Source organism: Pomacea canaliculata, linkage group LG1 (genome assembly GCF_003073045.1).
Source record: "Pomacea canaliculata isolate SZHN2017 linkage group LG1, ASM307304v1, whole genome shotgun sequence".
Taxonomy (NCBI): domain Eukaryota; kingdom Metazoa; phylum Mollusca; class Gastropoda; order Architaenioglossa; family Ampullariidae; genus Pomacea; species Pomacea canaliculata.
Window position 1 is genome coordinate 39,385,528 of NC_037590.1, and position 26,096 is coordinate 39,411,623.

General features: G+C 37.6%; 1 protein-coding gene across 3 annotated transcripts; it reads right to left on the bottom strand.

The window, feature by feature from the left end:
- Positions 1–13: 13 nt before the first annotated feature.
- Positions 14–26,096, bottom strand: LOC112565994 (probable helicase with zinc finger domain). 3 transcript variants are annotated; one of them, XM_025241913.1, is made up of 23 exons: positions 25,939–26,096; positions 23,762–24,026; positions 23,342–23,378; positions 23,013–23,135; positions 22,629–22,691; positions 21,819–21,987; positions 21,174–21,354; positions 19,778–19,973; positions 19,245–19,352; positions 18,153–18,353; positions 17,442–17,641; positions 16,803–16,979; positions 16,224–16,449; positions 15,874–15,984; positions 15,055–15,179; positions 14,250–14,456; positions 13,556–13,818; positions 13,174–13,292; positions 12,392–12,685; positions 11,861–12,044; positions 11,514–11,712; positions 11,044–11,317; positions 14–10,526 (listed from the first exon to the last, which is right to left on the bottom strand). In XM_025241913.1, the coding sequence occupies exons 3-23, from the start codon at positions 23,369–23,371 to the stop codon at positions 8,943–8,945; spliced, it is 5,034 nt and encodes a 1,677-aa protein (XP_025097698.1). In that variant the 5' UTR covers positions 23,372–23,378; positions 23,762–24,026; positions 25,939–26,096; the 3' UTR covers positions 14–8,942. The 3 variants fall into 3 exon arrangements, with proteins under 3 accessions (XP_025097698.1, XP_025097707.1, XP_025097715.1); XM_025241922.1 differs by having other exon boundaries at positions 26,015–26,078; XM_025241930.1 differs by lacking the exon at positions 25,939–26,096 and adding an exon at positions 25,606–25,819.

Below are 26,096 nucleotides of genomic sequence, written 5' to 3' on the forward strand. Positions count from 1 at the left end.
GCAACACGGCTGCCTTTATTGTAATTTTAATAACCACTCTTTTTTTATTTGCAAGCAGTAATATCCAGCAATGCTAAAAAAAATAATCATTAAACACTTGAACTAAGAAGCTAAAAATCTAGTGTTGATGCTTAATGCAACAGTCTTCACATTTTCATCAAATCTCTGCTACAAGCACTTCATGTCAGTACTTAAATTGTGCCACAGGATTTTGTTAATACAACACTAGTACTCTGTTTTCCTTTGTAGTTGCAGTTGAAAAAGCAATTGGGTGTTTCAGGAAAAATTGTAATCTGCTGTGACAAACTTGCACACACATGACCTGTCTGTAGCAGAGCAACTTGGAAAATGGCTGCCGCACCCTTTCAGAATAACAAGCACAGAATTAAACAGTTGCAATAGGAACCTCTACCACCACAAAGCATAGATGGGGCAGCGGCTCCAGCAACACTCCAAGAAAATCTGTATGTTTACAATATATATATAATCTATGTACACAGCAAGAAAAACAAGAAATTTGCCAAAAGATAGGGCTCTCATTCCCAAGTATGTTCTTTAAGCAGTGAAATGTGTCTGTCTGCACTTCGGAATGCTTCATTATTGTACTCATAACAAAAGCCGTAAAAAGCATAGTTTATCTAGAAACTGAAACTGAAAGGCAATGACCAGGCAACAGACACCAGCATATCACAGACCAGCTCTCTCTGGTTAAATAAGCGATAAATTTTTTGTAACAAGTTGCAAAGAAAATGGGGGCTAGCTTTCAGTGCAAGTTCAATTATCCTCTTTAAGAAAGGTTGGGAAAAATGTCTTGGCAAAAAGTTTGCAAAAAATAATCACTATCAGATCATTATCTGAAACTGTTACTGGATGCTCTTATAGAATAAACTCTGTGTCCAACGAGAAGATAGGCAATGGTTGTAGCATTTTGTATCCAAGATTTTTTTTAAATGTGAGGTTGTTCTGTAGCAGTTTTTTAAACTGTAAAGATCAGTCTATAAACTATTAATTTCACTAGGAATATGTGAAAATAATATTTATAAGACTTTAAAATTCATGCACAGCTGCCATATAGAAAGAGAAACAGAAAGGAGAAGTCAGTTTCTCTGGTCATAATCTAAAAAAATTGCCTCTGATGATAATATAATCATGAAATGTAAGGTGACGAAAACCAGATCTCTTTGTTTTTTTTTCTCTCCATTGTTTAAACTTTCATAGCATTCAGTTAATACTATGATGGAACATACACAGCAATGACAGGATGAAATACTGTGCACTAAAAAAAGAAAAAAAATTCCAAGAATGCATGGCCCTTAGTGTAGTAGCCATACACAATTAAAATAATCCTTACAAAAGAGTGACAATCATATAAATTAGGATCAAGAACCTATAATTTAAAAATTAATAAGCCTTTAGTCCTTTTTTAGCAAAAGATTACAAGAAGAACATTAGATATTTGGAAAACTTAAAAATATTTTCTATAATTCATATATAGGACTAGAGAAGTGTGCTTGCATCCAACTTGTTACAACTGCTGCATCTGAGACCATGTCATTTGTAATGATATTACATAGCTTCTAATGACACAGAGAAAAAGTGTTAACAGAAGATAAATATCTCCCATTAGCTGATAACAAGGAGAATTATGAACTTGTCTGTCAATAGCCTTCAGTGCTCACATTAACATAATCCAAAAAATTGATGCTAGGATCCATGCTTTACCATTCTGAGTTTAAAATTTAAACTTGATAAAACATTTGAACAAGCAAGCACTAGTAAATAACATAACCATTTCCCCTACATTCAATAAATGAACGTACACAAAAAACATCAACCTGAAATCTCTAAAGAAGCTAGAAAAAAGCATATGATTAAAAAAAAAGCATTTGAGAGTTTAACATTCATTTAGAACCGACAGCTGCATCATCTATACAACTATCGAGTCTTTCAGTATTTCATGACAACGGCTTACTCCTTGCCTGGTTTAATCATTACAAAGATAACAACAACCAGGGCATTTGCAAAAAACAACAATTCAAGAATTCTGAAGGCTGACCAAACCACACACCAACAGCGTTTTCTTTTGTCAAAAATGTTAGTTGTCCACTTTTAGTAGTGTCTGCTATTTGTCAAGCATTAAAAAAATGATTTCAGGGCAATTTGGTTTAAAAGGTAGTAAACCACACATACTGTTCCAGAAAATGTTTTTGGAATAATTAGCTTTATTAATGCTACATTTGCTTTGGAAAAAAAAAACAACATTATCTCAGCATTATAACCCGAGACTAAAATGTAAGACATCACAACGCGATATCTTGAATCTCAAAAACAATTGCTGAAGCTATCAACTTACAGTCTCTCTTTGTGAACAAAGGGTCTCTGGAAATTGTATTCACTGCTTCAATAGGCAATTCAATATTGCTTGACTACAAAATATGAAAACAATCATATGAAGCAAGAGTGTGTGACTGTGTAGCATTGCAGTTAGGGTCTTTACACTAACACAAAAAAAGCTAAAGTCCATAAGACTACAGGTTGCAGTTATCACAAAATAAGATCTAATACTGGCAGCAGAGTGCTGTAGAAGCAGACTGATTTGCGAAAGTTGGTCACTGCTATCACTTTCTATCAGCATGAAAGACAAGTGAAAAGCAAACTTCAAAAGCTGATAATCACAATAAAGCATGTGCTAAATAAATGCGAAAGCTTGCCGAAACAAAACTAAGTGAGGTTGTGTTTGTTTCACTCATTTCAGGATGAACAGGTGCCAAAAAAAAAAAAAAAGGTCTGCTTATGATCAATAACAGAAGTTATAAAAGAACATGAACACTGCCAGCACATCCACCTACGCTAATTTTAGTATCAGTAGTAGTGTTAAAGTAAAAGCCCAGTCTATGGACCATACTTGTGAAGAAACAAAACTGATGTCATGAATAATTAAAAATGACGCATCAACAAAAAAAAAAAAATGAGAATAAAACTTATGTATCTTGATAGGTCACCAACAGCTGAAAGTACGATCTTGAGCACAAGATTTCAAGACTTTTGTTCTACCTTTTCACCTTCCCAGAATGCATTATCTGGCATCTGGTTTTCAATGCAAATTACTGTTGTGTGGCTTTGCAGCTAATGTGTTGACAAACTGGACACAATGGCAACCACAGGCACTGTCAGCACTGAACAGCGCCCTTCTTTTCTCTATGTGAAAATATTCTGAAAATAGGTTCACCTTATTAGTGCAGCACCAAAGCAGCATGAACCTTTTAACTAATCAATTTTTACTTTTGCATCATGAAGCACAAATAATATGCCTTCACAATGCACTGTAAAATGACATCCCCCACCCCCTCACCAGGTTTGAAAGATGAAAAATATGAAAATTTTAGTCTGCATGAAAACTCGTGCAACAACTTCTCTGTTATCTTCAGAAGGGGAGCATGCTATGTATGCAGAGAATCCAAAGCTGCTGCAAGGAGGCAGGCTATAGAATAGGTGACTTCTGCCTCCAGAACTAGCTATACACAGACCTTTTCCAAAAACCAGATGTGCACCTGGTTATAAGCAACTCTGTCAGACTGCTGCATGGTAAATGCTAGAGACCTGGAAGAATGTTCCGTTTGTTCCGTTTTCTTTTCAGTGATGCACAGGTCTAAGTTCTGCTTTTCAATACAAGATTACAGGAAGATATTTTCCCCCCACAGACCAAATGTGAAATTGCATGTTTAATACAGATAACTCCATCTCAACTGTTCTCCCAAACAAATGGCTATGATGACCATAAAGTAATGTCTCCAATACCCTGAAAACTTTACATAATACAAATAACAATGACTCTAAGATCATCTTACATGTTAATGTTCAAGTAAAAATAAAATTGGGATTGAAAATGAAGAATTAAAAAAAATATTTCAAAACACGTTAATGGTACCTAGAAGGAATGTAGATCCTTAAGGATCTTAATGGCCGTAGCAAAAAAGCCCCACTAAAGGAGGATGGAAAAAACCCAACACAATTCAAAGAAAGGCTTCAAGAGACTTAAAAAAAAAAATCTGGTCATCATCTTTGTGCAGTAAATAGTTTCTTTAAAGCTCACCATCTGCAACACTTTGTGGGCATGACGTGGCGGAAAACATATATTTTGCCACAGTCATGCAATGAGTATGTCCCTGGCTCTGAATTTAAAGGATAAATCTTTCCAAAACCTGGCATATAGTTCATTTTGAAACCTGTATAGAATACAAATTAACACATTTTTCAGACAAAGATACAGTTCTCAGTTCTCCAGCATTGGCCAGTGCATGTTCCTAGCAAATATATGTTACACGCGATCTGGTTAAATATTGTAGTACAAGGCATGTTTTGGCATGAACACAAAGCACAACTGGACTAAATAATGGTGCAAAATCAAAGAAACCATCCTCCCTTTAAAAATCTTCTCCACATGTCCACTATAAAAATACCACTAAAGTTAACAAGAAAGAAAAAGAAAATTAGATTACTTCCCAACAGTGAAAACAACTTAGTGACTTGAATACTCGCCTGACAAAGATGTGTATAAAGTAAAGCACAGCCTATTTTAGTAACAATTTACTGCAAGCTAACTCTCTATTTACTACAGAGTCAAATAACACAAAACATTTTCACAGATATGTTACATGATTATATATCAAAACCAAGGGAGCTGTGTTCATATGCTTTTCTTCTATGCATTGCACACATAAGCAATCTGGCCTAGTTATAATCTGATGTCTCCTTGTCTGAGCAAGTGACAACAAGGACTAAAAAGAGAAACCACAACACAGCAGTTTTACAACTCTGCAGCTATGGGAAGAATTACTGTGTAAGCAAATGAAAATCACTTGTAGATATATGAGAATAAAACTATGTAAATTTATCTTTAAATCATAATGATAAGCATTTATGTATAGAAAATTTACAAATAAAGCTTTTATCACACAAGCATTTGGCAATAAACAGATTATTTTTTAAAGCCACCAACTGAAGGGTTTTTTAAAAAATACATAAAGTGTAAGGTGCGACATGCTGAGTAAAAGCAGAGAGTTGTTCAAGGATCTATTGTGTTGAGCCTGATGATGACTACACATGTGACTGACGAGGACAAGGAACTTATTGCTCAATTAAAATCTGCGTTCAAAACCATGATTAAAAACGAGGTATCGCTGCAGTCGGAGGCAGCCCGGTAAGAGGAGGCAGCCTATTCAGAGGAATTTTGGATACAACGCAGACTACGTAAACTACAGTGCTTTGCACAAAGCATTCTCGGCTTTATGAATTTAAAAAGCGATGACCAGACCACGCATCTAGGAAAATCTGTAATCGATGTATTTGCTCTCCAGTGGAGCAGAAACTATATGCAACTAACGGAACAGCTTGGCCAAGATGGAGACCTCCTAACCTTAAGAGACATGCAGGAGATGCAGGCGACCAGCATGGCCATGACTCAGGTGGAGAATGTTTTCCAAGGACTGAGTTCATTACGCTTGGATGACACAGAGCTAGCCCTTATGTCAGCTCTGTCAATGAGAGAAGACAAAACACGACCGGAAGAGGACATCACCCAGGTCGGAAACTTCTCCACGGCACTCTCTCAAGATACATGACAGAGAAATACCCGGACTGTGTGAACCGATATGATATCAGTCTAAAACTACTCGAGGATATGCATGGCTTGCACTTTGAAAATGAAGAACAAGTGAGGATAGCGCTCAAACAGATTTTCAAGCAGCTTGATGATGAGTCCAGGTGCTAGGTCAGCCCTACCAATATGATTTGACATTCAGTTTCGTTTTTTGACTTATTTCTGGCTGAAGTACAGCCCCTCAGTAAAGTACAATTATTTGGCCAAAAAAAAGAAAGTGTAAGAAGGTGCAGATATAAGCTCTTGCCTGATATCCTCCATGAGCAAAGTGTGGCCTAAACAGGCTTGAAGGAACCGAACACTGGACATTCAAAAGCTAGATGATGTAATGAATGAACAATATGTTGCTGTACTAAGGCATGTTAAAAAGTCTACAATGTTCAAATGTCGGTGGCATCATAAAACCTTCTGAGATCAAGCCATCTGCTCATCTGGTCTTCTTCATGGATGACATTTTAAGTCTGTCTCTGCTCATACCTTGAGGTTATACGATCATATTTATGGATCATATCTTAAGTCTGCTCACATGGGTATGAAATAAAGAAAATCTGTTTTCATTGATGTTTTGAGTCCAGAACATTGTTCAATTGTTCTCACATTAGCACTCCAAACAAAAAAAAAACAAAAAAAATCCTATAACAAATGAAATGCAAACTCCTTATCCTTACTATGCATCAGGACTGAGGCTTTTCTGTCTGCTCCTCATTGGAGAAATTTCCCATTCCCATTTAAGAAAAAAAAAACCCAACAAAATCTTGGTAATTTCATGACCTCTTATATAGAATTTCTAATTGATAAAGTTTAGACAGTGCTCATGGAGCCATCAGTTGCTCTTTTACCCCTCCCCACCATTATTGTATTGTAGACAATGTACAAAATTTATTTTCTACTTTGTGTGTTTAGTGTATTTAGTGTAGTTATTCTGTTAGGGTAAAGTTTTGAGGAGGGCCGTAGGATAGGGACAATAGGTCATGAACGGGTCAAGCTGGCAGCACATCAGCCTGGCTGACGCACCACCCGTCTGGCTGCCCCATTCAGCAACTGGTGGCCAGTCAGGGGCTAACAACATCATCCATGTAAGCGGCCGCAATTGATGTACGGCCAGGGGATATAACTGTGTACCCCTTATTGTCCAGCTAAAAGCCGGGTATCGCCCAAGGCAATCAACGCCCCCTTTTAGTAATAGCTTTAGACCAGTACAAGAAAAAAAAAACTTCACTTTTCCGGGTGGCAAGGTAGCGAACAGCCGACGGAGGTCCGTCTGGTGTAAGACGTAAAAGAGTCTGAGGGACTTGGAATATCATTGTATTTGAAGTAGGGAATTATTAGTGAATCGTGAACTGTAACTGATGGATGTGTGAACAGAGGAATTATTAGTGAAGTGTGAATTTTAGCTTGTGAACTTGTAAACCTTGAAACTATCATCATGATGACCAGTAATGAGAAGAAGAGCCAGAAAGCTAAGTTTTAAGATAATATCTGAATGATACTTGCAACTATTCCTTTATGTATGCATGCACTTTTTGTCTAATTATATTCTTTTGACTCATATTAAAGTATCTGCATTGAAGGAATGTGTTGTAATTGTGTGGGTGCATGCTAGATGAGTATAGACTAGCACCATTAACCATTGCGTACAGGACCCACATTATGTTCATTACAGACGATCACTACCACTGTTTAGTAGATATACTCTCCATCATCTGACCATGACCTTAAACATAAATGGACAGGCAGACTAAAGGCAGCTCTAAAAGTGTGATGTATTGAATGCTAAGGTTACAAGTGAAGTAGCAAAACAGAATGTTTAGCTACTTTTTAAGTCACTGAAGAAGTTAAGTTGTTCATCTTGACTGCAATGGTTGTCACTGAAGTGGCACCCATCTTGACTGAATTAAGCAGTTTGCAAACAAGGCTTGTAAATATGTATAAAGATTATATGATTACATAAATCAGCTGAAGCTTGTGAAGATCAGATTCAGTTAGCTGGGCAACATACAATACTGGGATTGTTAATGCCATCTCCTTCAGGAAGCAAGCAAATCAAAGAAACTAAGACATAAGTCAAATAAAAATAAAATTTGAAAATGACCTAAAATACAAACTTAAATCTAACAAGCTACTCATATAGAGTACATGTGATATAAATCTGATATTTCTATTACAAATATAAATTACAATAATCTTCTCTGGGACCAGCATAAACTAGAACACGGAAGATGTCAGCTGGCACATAAAACAAAACAAAACAAAAGCCTGAACACAAAAACAAAAACAAGCAAAATAAGCATAACCCACAATATGGCTTGCTTCTAATGTTTCATGAAATAAACTAAAAGCATGTGCGAATAAGAAAACAGTGATGAAATGATACAGGCACCAAACAACTGTTATTTGGTAGCACAATGCAGGGACCTGCACAATGACAGATTTTACTCTATGCCAGTCGCAAATATGGCTGTTGCCACTTGGGTGTTATTCCTTTTCCTGTTATGATCCTCAGTTGATTTTTTTTAAAAATTACGATTTGTTAAACCTTACTCTCTCAAGCCTGTGTCAAAAGTTAACAGCTTATATCAGAAAAGCATATTCTTCAAAATCTCTCATAACTGGCATATGCTTTTCCCACCAATACTCTTCTCCACATACTAATGCATGTTTCCTCATCTTTCAATTTATCTATCTGTTCACTTCTGAACTCCTTATTAATATAACGTCTTATTTGTTTGTTGTTGCATGACACTCGCAACATTCATTAGGAGAAAAAGGCATACTTCAAAATCCTTATTATTACTACTGTTCTTCTTCTTGTTCCTAATCACCCCCAGTGGTGCATAGGGCCGCAGTTACTATTATTACAGGCTATTAGCAATTTACAATGTGTACAATAAATGCTGCCATCTGGTCATGAATGATCCTTGTAAAAATATTAACAAAAATCACCTTAACATAGATGGCAGTGGTTAAGTCCACAAACTAATCTCAGTGAAAATAACAAAAATTTCCAAAGATATTAAAGGACTAACCAAATGCTGACAGAGAACAGCAGCCTAAAACATGACAGGCTGAATAAAGTGAGAAGGAAATTAACTATTTAATTGCATGGATACTGAATTAGGACTAGAAAGAAATTTTACCTCATGTACAGAGGAAATACATAATTTGGAAGGTAAATCGGAATCTACCTGTCGAGGTTACAAAAACTGACAGTTGTTCCCTGTGCACAAAATGTATACGCATGTGTGTACACACATGCAAGCTTGCATACATACATGAATGCCTCTCACTGCAAAGAATTTCCCCCATGAATGCGGCGCTGCTCAGCATTTGTAGCTTCAATATTAAGACTCTTAAGGATCCCAAATGGATCCAAATCCATGTCACCACCTGGTGTCATGAAGCCAGATGGTGTGCGTGGTGTCTGTGGCTCCATCTGGCTGATGTCAGGCACCAGGGTGCCTGGTGATGGTGGCATCTTTTGGACAACCCCAGCGTAAGTTGGGCGCTCCTCATTCTTGCTGGCAGGTGACGATGAGTCAGAAGAGGAAGGCTGTGAGTTGGCGCTGCCTGGTTGATTATGCTGCTGGTGCTGCAGTTGCTGTGCAGCCGTCAAGTCAAGTTGCAGAGAACTCAGAGCTGCATTACGTCCATTGTGGAGTGAAACAAAATGGATTCTCTGGGGGACAGCGGATGGGGAAGGTGTATTCTCAGAGCTTTCCGTGCCCTCCTCAATGTTTTCTTCGATCATGCGAACAATGTCTGTTATGGCTGTTGGTGTCGGCAAGTCGTCGCTGAACTGGCGGCTAAAGCCAGTTGTCTGCAGGCGCAGCTGCTTTGTATCCCTCTTGTTTTTGAGAGAAGCAGAAGCAGGTGTGGCAGCAGTGTAGTTGTTTTGATTTGCAGATACCTCAGCATATGTTTCAGCTGCACCTTCCTCAGACAATGCCTTAACAGGCCTGTTACCTGTGCCTGTCATAATATCTGATACCAAGTTGCTGGTAGCAGCACTTTTGGCAAAGTTTGGTAGGCCCCTGTCTTTGACATCTTGTGATGCTTCTTCAGCGCTGAGGGGTGTGGAACTGCGGCCAACACCGTAATTGGCAGGGCTGTATGGTCGCTCTGACACAGGAGTGCCTCGACCTTCTGGTAGGGGCCCTGGTGCCAGGCCTGGAATGGAAGGCATGGGGACCTGGTTCACAGGTGTGCTGGAACGAGAAGAGTTCTGGCTAGGTGGATTCAAACCTGGTCGCAGATGAGGTGGAACATGCTTGACATTCGGTAGCACTTGAAAAGCCGGAATGGGACTACTGGAGTTGCCAGTGTTAAGTCTGGTGTCTGGGGAGCCGCGGGCCTCCACACCTTCATCACCTCGGTCACTAGGACTGGCCAGACCATGCTGTCCACTGCCAAATGGAGAATGAAGTGGAATGCCATGGTAGACAGGGCCATGCAAATGCGTGTGTGGTCCTCCCAGGGGAGGACGGATGATCGGCTGATGATTATAAGGAAAACTGTACTGTTGCTGGAGGGCAGCTAATCGAAGATCATCAGGCAGTAGATAATAGCCTTGGTGTGAAGGATGGTTGTTAGGATATATAGGATACATCGTGGGAAGTGGGTAGCTCAAGGGTAAGCGAGAGAAAGGATACGCAGTCATCCGACCACGTGATGGCTTGTAGGATGGTCGAAAATCTACCATGCGGATACTTTCTGCTCGTTGGGCTGCCAGGTGAGGTACATTAGCACGAGGAACACCTCCCTTGTGGTGGCCCCATAATCCCCCACCTGCCGGAGGCCTCATCAGAACTGGACCCACATAGGGAGTGTACATAGGCATGGAAAAATATGGCATCATCTGTGGGTACATCTGCAACGCAACAAACAATTTTTAGGAACAGAAGTCAGGATTGGAATACATCATTTGCTTACATTTAAAGGACTAGCGGGATGCAAAAATACTATTTCACCATATCTGGGTGAATAAACCCTTTCCTTGTTTGAGACACATGCTCTGTAAACATCTCTATGAACAGAAAGATGTCAAAATCATCACGTCATTGTTTGTACACAGATACACCGAATTAATATATGATCCTAGCTCTCCAATTGTCTTAGGCCTTCACAAAAATATATCCATGTAGAATCCTGACTACTGTGTTGTTGACCCTGACCTGTGTGTAATGTTTGTAGCTGTAGGGAAATAGTACTTTTACCTAATCACATTTGAACTCATTGATTCATAACTCATGCATAGTAAACATCCACAACAAAAACCTACAACACAATCTCAGATGTGCTCATAGCATGTGCAGCTATTGTTTCAAGGATACTGCACATGCCCAAGCACTGATGTGCAAACACCATACCCCCACACACTCCTCTACCTGGTAAGGAGCCCCATGAGAGTACTGGAGATGCTGTGGCCCCATGTAGTGCCAGAGTGGGGCTTGAGGCAAGTACGCTGCTGCAGCTGCTGCCTCGGCGCTCTGACGAGTGATGTGGAAGAGGCGATTAGGCACAAACTCTGGGGCCAGTGGGTTAAGGACATAGTTTTTGGCCACCTCAGCACGGTCAAGCTGAGATCGCAACTGATTCCAGGTAATCCCAAAGAGACTGTTGTTTTGCTGGCACACCTCCAAGAAATACTCCCATACTTTTCTGAGTAGAAAAACAAAAATGAATGCCTCTAAAGCAAAGGAATTCATGACACAAAAATACAGGGTGTAAACAATAAAAATGTTTCAAATTAAACTGTGTATGCACACACGGGTACTCAGGTGTGCACACACACACATATATACACGCGCACACACACACACACACAAAAAGTGCACATGCATGAACAAGCCCCCACCTGCATTTGCCGACAAGACAAAGTGAGACAGGATCTGCTACAACAAGAACAAGTGACTGAGCTCGGGTGATTGCAGTATTCAGTAGTTTCACATTTGAGAGGAATCCATAGTCCATGAACTCTTCCTCTGCACCACCACTGGAGCGGCATGAACGCCTGGTACGCACTACACTTATGATGATCACTCGATACTGCTTGCCTGGGGTGTGGCATATGCAAATAAATGAAGAGCAACTCAAGCATCAGTGAATTCAAGACGTGTTATAAAAATCATAACAAAATAAAATAAAAATCAAACCAAAACAGCAACCAAAAGACAGGAGGGGTTTGTTCTTTGTGACCTTTACCTTGCACATTAAGGACACGCTCTACTGAGACATTGTAAATCTTGCGCTTGCGTAACTCCCCACGAATGCGGATAACCTGATCCATGTAGGGGGAAACAACACTGATACTGTTGCCATTAAGCTCCCCCCACTCCTCAGGCCATTTCTTGACAAGATCATCCACTCGGTCCACTACTTCATACATCTGAAACAATGACACTGAAAACTCAAGACTGGCAACAGGGTTAAACAAAATGCAGGAGATTAAAAGAAGAAAGCATTTCTTTATTCTCCTGATCACCTCACCCCCTATACATTACTCAAATATCTAAGAATTTGTTTCGCTGTATACACATGTACAGAATACCTTCTCTCCCCTACACCCACCAACTCAACACTTAACTGAATCAGGAACACAAAATAAAAAAATTCACGGAAAGCAACATTTACAAAACTATGATAAATCTAGCATTCTGTAAGCAATAAACAACCCCCAAATAATTAAAAAATATATGAAGTTACAAAAATATGACAAGGCAGATTCAGAAGCACCTCTGACAAATTGTAGAAGCCAGTATTGTTTTCATGCTGCACTTCTTCTCCCATTGCAGCAAAGAAGGACAGTGGATACAGGGTGGGATGAGGTATTTGCTTGCCACTGGCAATCAGCTGGTGGTCATAGAAGAGCTCAGAGGTAAAGTCTACAATAGCTGCATGGGAACGGTAGTTCTCGCAGAGCATCACCTTCCATGGACATTGTGTAGGGTACATGTCATACAGGCGTTCCAAGAAAGAAAGATGAAATCCCTGCTGTTGGGTAAATGGTGAGTACACTTCTGGACTTATCTACAAAAAGAAATTCAAAGAATCGCAGGAAAGTGAATAATTTATTTGATAATTCCAGCTGAAAACTGAAAATAAGTTCAATCAATTGTATTCTTTTTGAAAAATACTTGACTCAGCTGAAAAAAAGAGAATTGTAGAGTCCCAAAGACTTTGGGTCATGTTAGTTATTCTCAATGCTGACACATCATACTTACATATACAACTTTTGTTTTTTGTCATATTAATGCTTTAACGTCTTTGACTACATTAAAGATTCTAAATATTCACATCACTTAATCTTACTGTTCGCCCACAATGAACTGCCTGAAGTTCCCATGCTACTTTTTCTAATCATATTGGAACATACAGCTATGTAGTCCTGGACCAAGAAGCACCCTGTTTTGGATTTCTATTGACACTAGGGTTTGGAGATTTGTGAAGGAATCCTAGTGTAACAAGACCACCACCAAAACATTATAACGTAGGTTGTAAGCTTGCTGCTGTTTTACCTGCATGTGATCCCCAGCTAAAACAATGCAGGTGTCCTCATTTGCCAGACTTAAAGGAATCAAGGTCTCACACTCTAGAGCCTGGGCTGCCTCATCGATAAAGATGTGTGTGAAAAATCCTACACAAAAGGTATCCAAAATCACATTAATACCCACATGAGTTTGTAGTAAAGCATATTCAATAAAAGCATCAATGACTTACAGACTTTTCAAGCAAATAAGCAATGCCTTTAACTTTACCTACTACCTACTACCGTCATCAATTTGCAAGTCCTTTTTGACATCTACCTGAGTCACTGGACACCTAAAAATATTAAGTATAGAAAAAGCATTTCTTTGCTTAATCAGGCCACAGATAATAAAAATAATTACCACAACTCACCACGAGAAAGGGAAAGGTCGTTGATGTAGCGGGCAGTGGAAAGTGTTGTTATGATTACCCTATGCTTCATGATATCTTCTGTTGTTGGCATTCCAAATGTTCCTGCAGCTGGTCCTTCCCTTTGAAACAAACTGTACTGCAAAATAACCTCTGGAACTGTTTGCATCCAGCGAAGGTGATAGTAGATTCTCAGTGGCCGAAGTTCTGTCTGCCCAGCCTCCACGAATGGGTGGAAGAAATCTTTAATGTACAGGTCAGCAGCACTGTACACAGGTAAAATGTCTTACATGTGTGCATTATATATCTACATACAGAGTTCACAGTTGCTGCTCATTTATACAAAAATTTAGTAAAACAGTGAAATATAAATCCTGCATCTACAAAACTATTTGCAAAATGTGTAATAAATATATATCCTAATCTTTAACTTCAAAGGTCTAATGCTTCAATGAAGGATATGATTTTAATAGCATAGGTTACTATTGTATTTTTCCACAAATAGCTGTTTGTGATAACATTCACGCACTTGCTGCCTTTAGGTATTATCATTTTAATACATATGAACATTATATCACTCAAAAAATATAGGTAACATTATGATTCTAAGACCTGCTCATCAACTGTCAAAACAATTAAAAATTAAAAAAAAAAAGAACAATTGAAAATTATCGATTATCAAATTATCATAACCCACCTGTTTGAATGAGTACAGATGAGAACACGGGTTCCCTCTTGCTGCAGCACCAGCTTTGCAGCTTGAGCCAAGGTATAAGTTTTGCCTGTCCCAAACGGTCCTATAATGAGCAGCGGAGGCCGATTTCCACTTCCCAGAGCAGTGATGTTGAGAATGGCTTCCTTCTGTTGGGCATTAAGTGGCATATCTTCTAAGCTTGTGATCACTCTGTAAATACAGATTTGTAAAACTGTAAGTGGCTAACAAAAAATAAGGTGAAGAAAATTCTTCACATGTACTCATTGATCTTAGTGCAATTAAACCTGCTGATTTCTTAGATGGTCAGCACTGATAGATTTATCTTTATCAGTACCTTCCTACTGCATCTTCAGCAAGGTTTCACTGAACCTTGTTGGACAAAACAAATGATCCTTTAACCACACACAAAGTGTAGCTTATTATTGTAACTCCTAAATAGCTTTTATAGCAAACTTTTTTCTTGCTCAATATCTTCAATGGAGTGTCCTACTGAAATTCAAGTCTGGTCTTGTTCATCACTCACCAAGATTTTTGCTAGATTGCCCGATGGTGGGCTAAAGGAGTGAATGACCAAACAGGAACTTAGAGGAACTAGTCAATTGTTCTTGCCTAGAGGCAAAAAAGATGTCAAACTTTACACACCTTCTGAACAATCTGGTTGAATACTATGCAACTGAGCGTTCATATGACTATAGCCTCAGAGACCCTTCATGTATCATATGTTCCATGTCATTTATGATCCAACATCAGCAGCTCATTTGTTTTTAAGATCCAGCAATTCACTCACTTTTCATCTGGGGCTGACACATTTACAATTTTTGTAGTGTCTGGAAATACAATGTCAAGAGTAGATAGGCCATCAACAGCAGCATGCATTTCACACTTGGGCAAGCGATTCAGCTGGAACTGAATCTGGAGATGAAAATAAACAAAAGTTTTTATACAACACAGCAATAAATCTGTACTGCTTCAGCTTCTCCTACATCTGTCATGAAGACTGGTGGTGGACAGCTGCAAGTAGACCCATTAATTAAATAAAACAGAACCAATGCTAGTTACTATCTTGCAAATCTTTGATAATCTTTATACATACAACAGGAAAGTAAAATGGAGCTAACATCTTCATTAGTGAAAAGAATCCTGCTGAAAAGTCCAGGTATGAACAACTAAAACAGATCCTTTAGCTACTTTTTAAGAGTAACAAAAATAGAATACAAAGTTAACTAATAAGCTGTGCTAATACAAAGGCCTCTAAGAACTGCTTGCCAGCCAGCAATCACCACCAAGGTCATCTGCAAAGTGGTTCTGCATACTTCCAGTTTAATCTCTCCTCAAACTGAAGACCTAACATTCCTGGGTCATACGTCCGACAAAGGTACACCTGATGTCTTCAACTCTTTTTAACAAATATTCTTTTAAATGTTAGGGGTGAAGTGGCAGTATTTACAAAAAAAAAAAAAAAATAAAATCAAATAAACACAACAGAAGAAAAATCTGGACATGATATCATCTCCTTATGCTGCAAACAGTACTAATGATATCATCCATTATCCCTAGGGTTGACTGTCACCATTTTATGAACAATGGAATGTGACTGGCTGAGTACCTGAGCAACAAAGTCTTCATCACAGGTCAGTTTGAGATCAGACACACAGGTACTCGACAGGCGCAGAAAGACAAAGTTCTTTCCCTTGTCTTCAATCATAGCTTCATACACCTGAAATGTGACCAAGTCTTTGACAAAAACCAAGTTCCAATAAATCCAATTAAATATAACATAATACTTCATATTGCCCTATGAAAGGGAATATCCAATGATGGTAACTTATTATAATTACCTGCTCTGTGTATGCGTGTTTGTGAATGAGAGGTGATAAAGGAATAGAGTATTAATGTATGTCGGTATGTAAGATCAGGCTTAAGTAACATAAAAAATATGTTTCTGTGTCTCCCTACCTTCCTCATCTCTTTATTTCCATCACTTGTGTCAACTGCTGGTGCTACCCATGCTATCTGTGCATTCTGCAAGATAAGGCGGCCAGCCATTGAGTCCTCTGACAGCACATCTTCCAGCTTCAGCCGAGCAAACAACTCCCCCTCACGGGTGTACTTGGCTGAGGACAAGGCCCCCGGCATGAGAAGGAAGCGATTCACTAGTTGCAAGGATGCTGACACATTGAATCTGTAAACAACACATCGGAGCGCATGTTTCTGAGCTTATGCAGGGGCCAGAATTTCAACATAATCATGCACAGGACCACAGTCTCACATTTGTTGAAATCTTAGCTAGTCAATTCTTGAATTTAGCATTTATCTTGCATGATGTTGTTGATCTTAAAAAAGAAAGGTCCTTGAAAGAATGAATGCAAAGAAACTTCTTGCATCTTCAGCAATCTTCGGATAAAGGCTGGCTCTGTCAACACAAGCAAAAAATGTTACAATACCTCAAGGAAATGACAAATGCTTTCAGCTTGGGCATGTTGCAATACTGTCTTGTTGCAAGCTCTGACAGCTCAAGTAAAGAATGTCATATACCTTTGGATAAAGGCTAGTTCTGCTAGCTCCTCCAGGTACAGCATTTCATGCATCCACAGTCTGTAGTTATCTTTGCTGAGTGGCTGTGTGAGAGTTTCTAGTAAAGACAGGCGGTCTGCATGAGGAAGGATATATTTTGACAAAAGCTGCTCTTCTTTGTCCAAGTAAGACACCAATCTGGCACAAAAAGGATGCAAAATTCAATACTGAAAAAACATTTTAAAATACTTAAAATAAATATTGTTGTCATATACATCTTGTGTTTTGTGACAATATATTGTGTATAATTACTTCTGACTTTTTTTTTAATTGTTTTTTTTTCTCGTGGTAAAAATATTTGTGAAAAAGAAAAAAAAATTAAAGGAATTAAAACAAATAATAAATATTTAAACTTCTATATTCCTATGTTCAACACAGTTTTCACTGACCCCAAAAAAACAACAAAAAACCAACCAAAAAACCCCAAAAAAACAAAAACCACCTCAAAGGTTCATTCTTGGTGCTCTTTGGAAACTAAACACAGAAGACTTGTAACTAAAGACAAAGAAACAATGTGGGGATGTAGGGTACAGGGATATGAGGATGAAAGGGGGAAATGGAGGGGGCAGAGGGATGAAAACAACATGATAAAACACTCACTTGGGTGTAAATGGTACAACGGTAACATCATCATGAGTCCACCGATTGGCAGTACTGAGAACCAAATCTTTGCTTAGCTTTTCAGGATCAGTAACAGGTGCTGACTCGACCTGAGTCTCTCGTACAACTATGGCATCCAGCCCAAAGTCAAATATTACTGACTGGCGAAAAGTTCCATAGATGTCTGTCTTAAAGACAATCTGGTAAATGATAGAAAAGCAAAAGATACAGACAAGTCAGGAAAATAAACATGGTGAAAGCCACACTATATCCATTTAAAGAGCAAAGAGGAATGGAAGCAGAGTGAGTGACAAAAGGGAGTTGTGAGCAGTGGAGAGGAGGTCAGAGGGTGTCTGAGATGTTCCAAGTGTCTGCACGATTAACAATGGAAGTGATTCCAGTGATTGTGTTCATAAGCCTGCAGACAAAAATTGACATCATGCAAAGCAACATACTTCCCCTAGATGGTCTAGCGGTCATAGGGGTACCACTGTCCCACAAAAATGGCCTCGAAACGAACTTGTCTCTATCTCACTCCCCAAGGGGAGTGTAAGGTCATGGGACTATCTTTATCTCTTTTTGTACATTATACAATATGCAGTTGTCATATAGTAACTCAAGAATCGAATAACATGCTCCTTAAGAGTATGAGTATGCACTATACAAATCTTTCATTATCATCATAGCTGAGAATTAGCTGATAAGACTCACCTTGACCCTGTAAACATATTCCCCTTGACTTTTGTTGATATTATCTTGACTTTTACTGACAGCATCCTGGTTGATCCACTCCTGGCAGTGTGTCTCTAGATTCTGGTATTTTTGTGTCTTTTTAGGTCCAACAGAGATGCTTGAGATGTGAAAATAAGAGCGATTCACATCATCCAGAAGGGCTACACCATGAAGGCAAACCTACAACCCACAAAATCAAGGATTTATAGCTGTGATTCCACACCTAGAGTTTACAAGGAAAATGCAAGTTAAGATATACCAAAAGTCCATTTATTTGAACATGACATAATCACTGGAAATTTAAAATATAAAATGTAAAACCTTAAAGATGAGGCCTTACCTATCTACAAAGTTCAAGCTATCACATTTTTTGTAGCGTTTGAACATTCTAGAATTCTAAGAATATATTTCCAAGAGTAATGAGTTCACCTATAAAAAGAACGTTCAGCTGTTTCTGCAATCCTTTATTAGCTCCTTTTCTTATCCTCTACGCCAGTGGTTCTCAAAGTGTGGTCCACGGACCACTAGTGGTCCGCGAGCATAAGTCAGGTGGTCCGCGGCTGACTGTCGTCATATGTCAGCAAAGTGATGTTTAAAGTGATGCATTCCTCGCTTTAACATTTTAATTACAAAGAACGAGGTATAAGTAGTTTTATGTCAACTTATTACTATACTACTTTTACAAAAGGACATTTAGTTTTGAATTAAAATGAAACAAATGCGGCAATTTCCATTTGAAATTCATAGTACAGACTGATTTTTAGGCCTTGGTGGTCCGCCATACTTTTTACTTAGGCCTTGGTGGTCCGCCATAGCTTTTACTTAAGTAAAGTGGTCCGCGGTTCGAAAAACTTTGAGAACCACTGCTCTACGCCGACCATGGGGCCAGATATGAATGTTGTTCACATTTATGTAAGTGAAAACTGATGTGTTAATTTTTTGCATGTGCCAACATCTTTTGCATGTCTGGAAATGTAAGCCATATACTATGACAGATAAGACAAAAAAAAAAAATTCCATTTTAAACTTTACATCGAAGTTCATGTGGGAGTATGCAAAGCCATTTTTTACCTTGCTTGTTACAGTAAAAGTCCATGCATTAGTACACTTCTTAGTTGTCATGTTGACTTTCAGGTCTGAGTTCACATGGATCTTGACAAATTCTAGACTTTGCACCAACTGCAAGGCAATTAGTAAATGCTTAGGAAATGTCTTGTGTCTTAAAGAGAAAGGATTGCATTAACATGCAATAAACAGCCAATTGTGTGCCACAGCAAAAGACATAGCTAGTCAGTTGACAAATAAAGTTTAGACCACAAATATCACTAAATAAACAAAGCCCTTCCTGCCTGAAGTAATAAAGTTTATACTAGAAGAAATATCAATACCTTAAAGTGGAAATGTAAAACATAAGATAATCTAAATGATGGCCGTTACCTTTCTGAATCATTTTTGCTCAAAATTTCAGGTTGCAAATGAAACCTTTACCCACAATTGCATCTAAAGCATGGTTCTAAGATGGTTATTAAGTTAATTTTTCCATATTATTTATTAAGGATATTAAATTGACCCTAATGTATGACATCATTAAATAATACACTCACACCAACTTTTGGTCCCTCTGGGTTTGTTAGCTTTTCCAACAGTCGCTCAGTGAATGTGTTGCCATGCAGCTGGTTGTCCCGAGCCTTCTGAAGCTGCTGCTTGCGGAAAGCAAGCCGTTCCTGCCACTCCTCCAGCTCAGCCTCTGAGTGAGCTTGAGTGCACTTGTCCCCAAATGGACATCTGGAAGTCTGATACCTGCAATAATAAGATGCTTTCTGACAATGCTCGCAGGACAATGTCAATAGAACAATGCACAATGATCACAAAAGCCACAGTGAACTGATCCAGTGATTGAGGTTTAGACAAGAGCATATTTAAAGGCTTTTCAATTTGAATTTTGTTATTGTTGAAGGGATTTAGTCCATTAGAAGATAGCAATTCCAAATTTTGAGCAATCAACCCCTTTGCCTGAGAGACAAGCTGTCAAAAATCAACATGCACAGAAGCAGGTGACACCCATAATATTATGATATAGCATTTGACAAAATAATATCTTGAAATCAAATAAATGCTGCCTGTTGAATTTTTCCCCCTCTCTTAATGTGCAAGCATCATGTTGTAACAGAAAAATACAACTACACTGATAGTACTGAAGAATAACATTTCTAGGCTCAAATAAAATGAAACTTATATGAGACCATCTGTTAACTGTTTTTGTTATAAAAAAAAAATACTCAGCCCCCCCCCCACAAAAAATAGTTCTCTCCCTTTAGCCATGTTTAGCCAGAGAAGCGCTTTTGTTTCTTTTTGCCAGCAGAAGCAACCAAAAAAGATTATATGTTTCTGAAAAATTGAAATCTGGTTTTATTGGATTTACATGCTAACAGAAGAAAAAAAAAAGAATGAAAATGATATTTCTTAAATTTAAAAAAAAAAAGAGAAAGGGACAACTTTGAAGGAAAGTACAATTTATTTGAAAATGTTGATGTTGTAAGTTATTTAGTTACGAGGTTTAAACAGTTCCTAATGGTGAGAATAGGATTTTTTTCAAAGTTCGTATTTTCTTGAATTCTTCCTGACTAAGTGCTTTAAATATTTTTTCAGCTTTGTTTACTTCCCATCTTTCTCATAGATTTACTCCTTGAGAACGAAGCAAATCCCTTACACACTTAGTAATGTTCTAGATCCGAAAAAAAGAGACTTTTTCTAAACTGGCACAGAACATGTTTGTCTTGTTTATAGCTGTTCAGATGTGGTAAGGGTGCAGAATCCATCCAGCAATGACATACAGTCAGGAGAGAAAGCCATAGGCCCTGAAGCATTAACGTGCTCAATAAGAGTTAACGTCATCAATTGAGTTTTAAAAGAATTAAATCTTTTAAAAATGTAGCAGACATAGTATTTAGAAATGTCAAAAGTCAACATAATCCAGTGCAGGATGCATAGAAGTCTTACCTCTGACAGAGTGCATATTCTTCACTTGTCTGGCCACGTGGTGGAGGTCTGTATGTCCAGCCATGGCTCTCATCTGATGCCAGATGGTTTTTATGCTGATCACTGTGGCAATGGGTGTCTAGTTCCTCTTGACGTGCAAATCGGACATCACAGAATGAGCAGAAGTACAGAAGACTTTCTTCTGAAAACAAAATTCACACAACCCAAAATATCACAATAAAAGAAAAATCAATGCTACTTAATAAACAGAGAAAGTCCCTGGGTAAATTTACATTCTGCAAGAAACTGCTTGAACTATCAGTGTTATTTTTTAATGTAAAACTGTAACATTGACATTTAGGTCATCTGGGCTCTTCTATGTGATTTACATACACTTCTATGCTGGGTATGGCATGGCCTCACCTGGCCTCTTTTCTAAGCCCAGGTGAGAAGAGAGAGGTTTATAGTCTTGTATGCCATAAATGGAAGTCAGTTGTTTGTTAAAATTTGTTGCATAAAGTGAATGAAATTCAGCACATTGATCAAAAAAAAAAAAATGTGTATTCCAGTTAACCTTTAAGAAAAGGACTACAACCAGATGACTAGCATCCAGAATTTAACCCAAAAAACTGCACTCAAAAAGCTGACATTTACATCATATCTTACCATTGTTGTGCTTGGTGGTGTTGCGTGGTGGCTGAGGTGGAAGAACCCTGACAGTGTTTTTGGGAACTGGTTTCACTGCCTCTACCTCAGGAGGAGTTTGCGGAGGGGTGGAAGATGGCTTCTGACAGCTGGTAGCACCAAGAGCTGGTTTGTCATCATCATCTGAATTCTGTGAAGCCAAATTTGTCAATTAGATTTGTGAATTAAGAAATTATCATCAATTTTGAAAAGGGCAATAAGAGTGAACAAAAGTGTGTTAAAGAAAAAAAAAGGTGCTTCTGCTGTAGTTTTGTTCAAATCAATACATTATAGAAAAATGTGGGTGTGCTTGCATACATAATGTATATGTGTGCATGTGTTTTTATGTGTCAATATGTGTACATTTATGTTTCAAGTACACATCTTAGTGTTACTCTGAATAACCCTTAGTGAATCATGAAACCATACCTATTTATGCTTAACCTTAATCTGAGAAGAATGAAATACAAAAACCAACTCAATTACATGAAATCTTTAAAACTAGGAATTCTGATTTTCAATGGGTCTGACAGGCTAGGCATTTTCTAAAAATTTATATATTAACCCCTTCCAAGGAAACAAACAGTAATTGAGAAGCTGAATTTTAAATAATAGCCTGGGCTGTCTAAAGCTGCCTAATTTGTAAATGCCCATCTCAAGAAAACTTGGCCTAATCTACTTCTAAAAGAGCTTATGTTGTCATCTAGACAGCCTTGAATATTCTCTTTTCATCTGAATGTTGCAACGTAAATGTTAAGTACATTATAAAGCTTATAATAAGACTACTTGTACCTCATCTTGCAAGACGGCCATCACTGTTTCAAGTCTTTTGAACTCCCTTTTGGCAACAGGATGCTTAAAAAAAATAAATTCTTCGTAAAGTTGAATTTTAAAAATCAAAGTAAAAGGTATCACTTTAGAAATAGTAATTCAAACAATTATCACTTCATCTTTAAGCTCAAGAAAGGAAAGATACATGTTGATAAAAAAGGGATTGATGTACTAATACAAATTATAAAAAAATATGTGCTTTAAATGTAACAGTCTTGGTAAAAGATCTTCAGGTTTAATTCTTTATATTTTGAATATGCTACTGTTTAGTTTGGATGTCAATTATTTCTCCTCTCTATCTCATTCACTCACACACATACAAGACAGAGTCACATTCAAACCTACCTCTGGATTTTGCTTTACCCAATCTGACACCAGAGCAAATGCTGACTGAAGATTGCCAAGATGACAGAAGACTTTGATTTTTTTCTCCAGGATCTTTTCATTGTTGGGGGTCTTCTTCAAGTGCTGTCAATAATGCAAACAAAATATTTTTGCAACTTTTATGACAGCCTGTCATGCTCATGCTATAACAACAGTGGCTTTCCCATGAGTTTCACAATTTCTAAAACTAAGTATATGGTCTACATGTATGGGTATATGTGTGAGAGAGAGAGAAAGAGGGAAGTGGGGAGAGCACATGATATTAGGCTAACTCTAATTATACTTTTTACCTTTATCACATTCGGCCAATGCTTCTGCATGTTTCTTCTGAAAATAAAATGTCAATCGTTATTTTCATAAATTACTTTCTTGTGTGTGTGTGCATGCAGGTAAGAGAGAGAAGGCTTTATTAGTAGTTTATTTACATATTTTAGGAATACTGAACGAGTATAAGAAAACAAACTGTCGTCATTTCTGGCTTCTTGCACAAAAATATTTTAAGTAACAGGATACATAATAACTAAATCACCAAGTTGACTTTTCACCTTGTGCTTTGGTATGCCTTACAATTCAAACTGGTAGACTTCTCCTTCTAAAATGTTGGAAAACTAAAAGTTGCAAATACTATAAAAGTAACAATGAAATATTTGAATATTTTGAGCATTTCTATTTGCAAATCCTTTAAAGTTTTCACTTTTTTCCAAACTTACCTGTTTGACAAGAGTGGTGATAGCTGACAACCTATCTATGGAAATGGCAGCTTCTTCGTTGGCAACAACTTCTTTCTTCTCTTCCTGGCTCTGTATGGTGACAAAAGTTTCAGAACTAGCATTTCCTTCACTTGCTGGGGCATCTCTACAGGTGTCACTGCTTGCCGGATCTTCCGAAGCCACAGAGTCTGTATTCAGTTCTTTAACGACATCTCCATTGTTGCTGTCTTTGTCCATCCCCTGTCACATGACTCCAGCCCTAATGCTGAAAATTAGTAGCGAAATTATGAACTATGAAAAAATCTCAGTTTCTGATCTACTTGCATTTTTATTAGATGTTTTGAGATTTTTTTGTTCTGGTTTTGTAAAGAAAAGCAAAAATTAACAATGATCCTTCAGAATCTGGAAATGTACTCTTCTAAGATAATGAAATATCCTAAGATTCTTGAATTAATAAAAATTTTATAAAGAAAACATATTCAAAGATATTAAACTTTTCTGTCTGATACTACCGAGCTTATTTAAAATATATCCTGAGATTCTCTTTTAAAAATGTGTTTAAAAAATACAGCTGCCAAAAAAAAAAAAAAGCTTTTCAGACCTACTGAGTTTTCAAAATAAGGGATAGGCATGTTTTACATCTATTATTATTATAGTCTGAGATTCTATGATGAGATATTTTAGAGCCCAAGCCCGTATCATCACCAACATCTGATCTACTGATCTAATTTTTTTCAAATTTTTTTAGACACTCGCATAAGTATTAAAAAAACCACACTTATGCCGAAAATTAAATTCTGAACCTACTGACATAGATATGTTCTGAGATTCTCTGATATAAATAACAATATATATATACATAAAATTCTAATAAATGAATAAATAACTGATCTTATTTTATGAAATGTATTGAGATTCTGATTTAAATATTTATTCCTAATTTCCACCAGGCAAACAGAAAAAGTTTATGTAAAACTGTCATTAAGAATTGATTAACAAGTTGAAATGGTCAGAAAAACTTCTGGTGTTTTCAAAATAAAAATTTTTGAGTAGAACTATGGAAGGCTGACGATGTCACAGTGTTAAACTCATAAAATAAAAAATAGAATAAAACTGGACTACATGTATTAATATAACATTTAACTGCTGACGAGTACATTTTTTTGCTGGTTGAAATAAAATTATCCTCCTATTGGCTCCTGAATGTTGTAACTGCCAATTATTTTATTTTGAATTACTTTCTGAAGCCTCAGTTATGGTAAACATCCCATATTTATGCATTTCATTTATCTGGTTGGTGTTTGAATGCTTTATCAGCAGTGGGTAATTTTTTACTCTGCACTCTTCCCAAACCTTCCTCTTTTCTCCGTCATTGATAATGTCTTGTCACCTTTATAAAATGTTTTCTCCTCTATGAACCTCCTTTTTCAAGAAAAAGTTTATGGAAAGAGAATGTGTTTGAAAAAGGGTGGTAGGATGGCTTTGCTAAACACACTTTTTCTGAGGGGGTGTGGCACTTTCATTTGAAGTTTTGGTTTCATATAAACTCAATTTCATTGGTTCATATTGTGCTGTATCAACTACAGAAATATATAAAAATTTAAAAAAAGTAACATCAACATATCCGCATGCATTTAGGAATGTTACTGCTTCCTTTATGCGACTATCAATAATGAAACTGCTGTACTCTCCATTCTAAATAGATTAAAAAGTCAGCCAACAATGAAAAGAAAACGATACTTTTAATTTACAAAACGAATGTTGATCACCATCACCATGTACACATGCTTGTGATGGATACAATGAAGAAGTTAAAAAAAGATCTGTTGTTGTTATGTATTTACTGTGCTGACAACATTGGTAAACAACGACGAGCGAGGAAAGCACTAGAAAAGAAAACATCGCTTGCGATCTTTATCTGAGTGGAAATCTTCTCAAACAACCACGGAGAACCAGAACTTAGTTCTGTGAATCTTTCCATTTCAAAAATGATCGTGGTGTACTCTCTGAATACTAGCCAGCTGTGTTAGTATAAAGCACAAAAAGTGTGCCATTTTCACACACTGACCACAAAGCAACTTCCTGTTGTAAACCTCTGAGTAGTAACTGTGCCAAAAAGCGTGCGTGTGTGTCAGTGAATGTAAGGTAAGGAATTACGTTAAAAAAAAAAAACCTACCGTAAGCTGCGATAATTTTGAATAAAAGAGTTTATGTTGTCATAACCCCTGAGTGCGAGGTCAGCACTCCAATCACCTGTTTTGCTTCGTCTTTCATGATGATGTCACTTTCTACACTTTTGCGTGCACGAGATCTGGCGACATTTTACGAGAAAAGG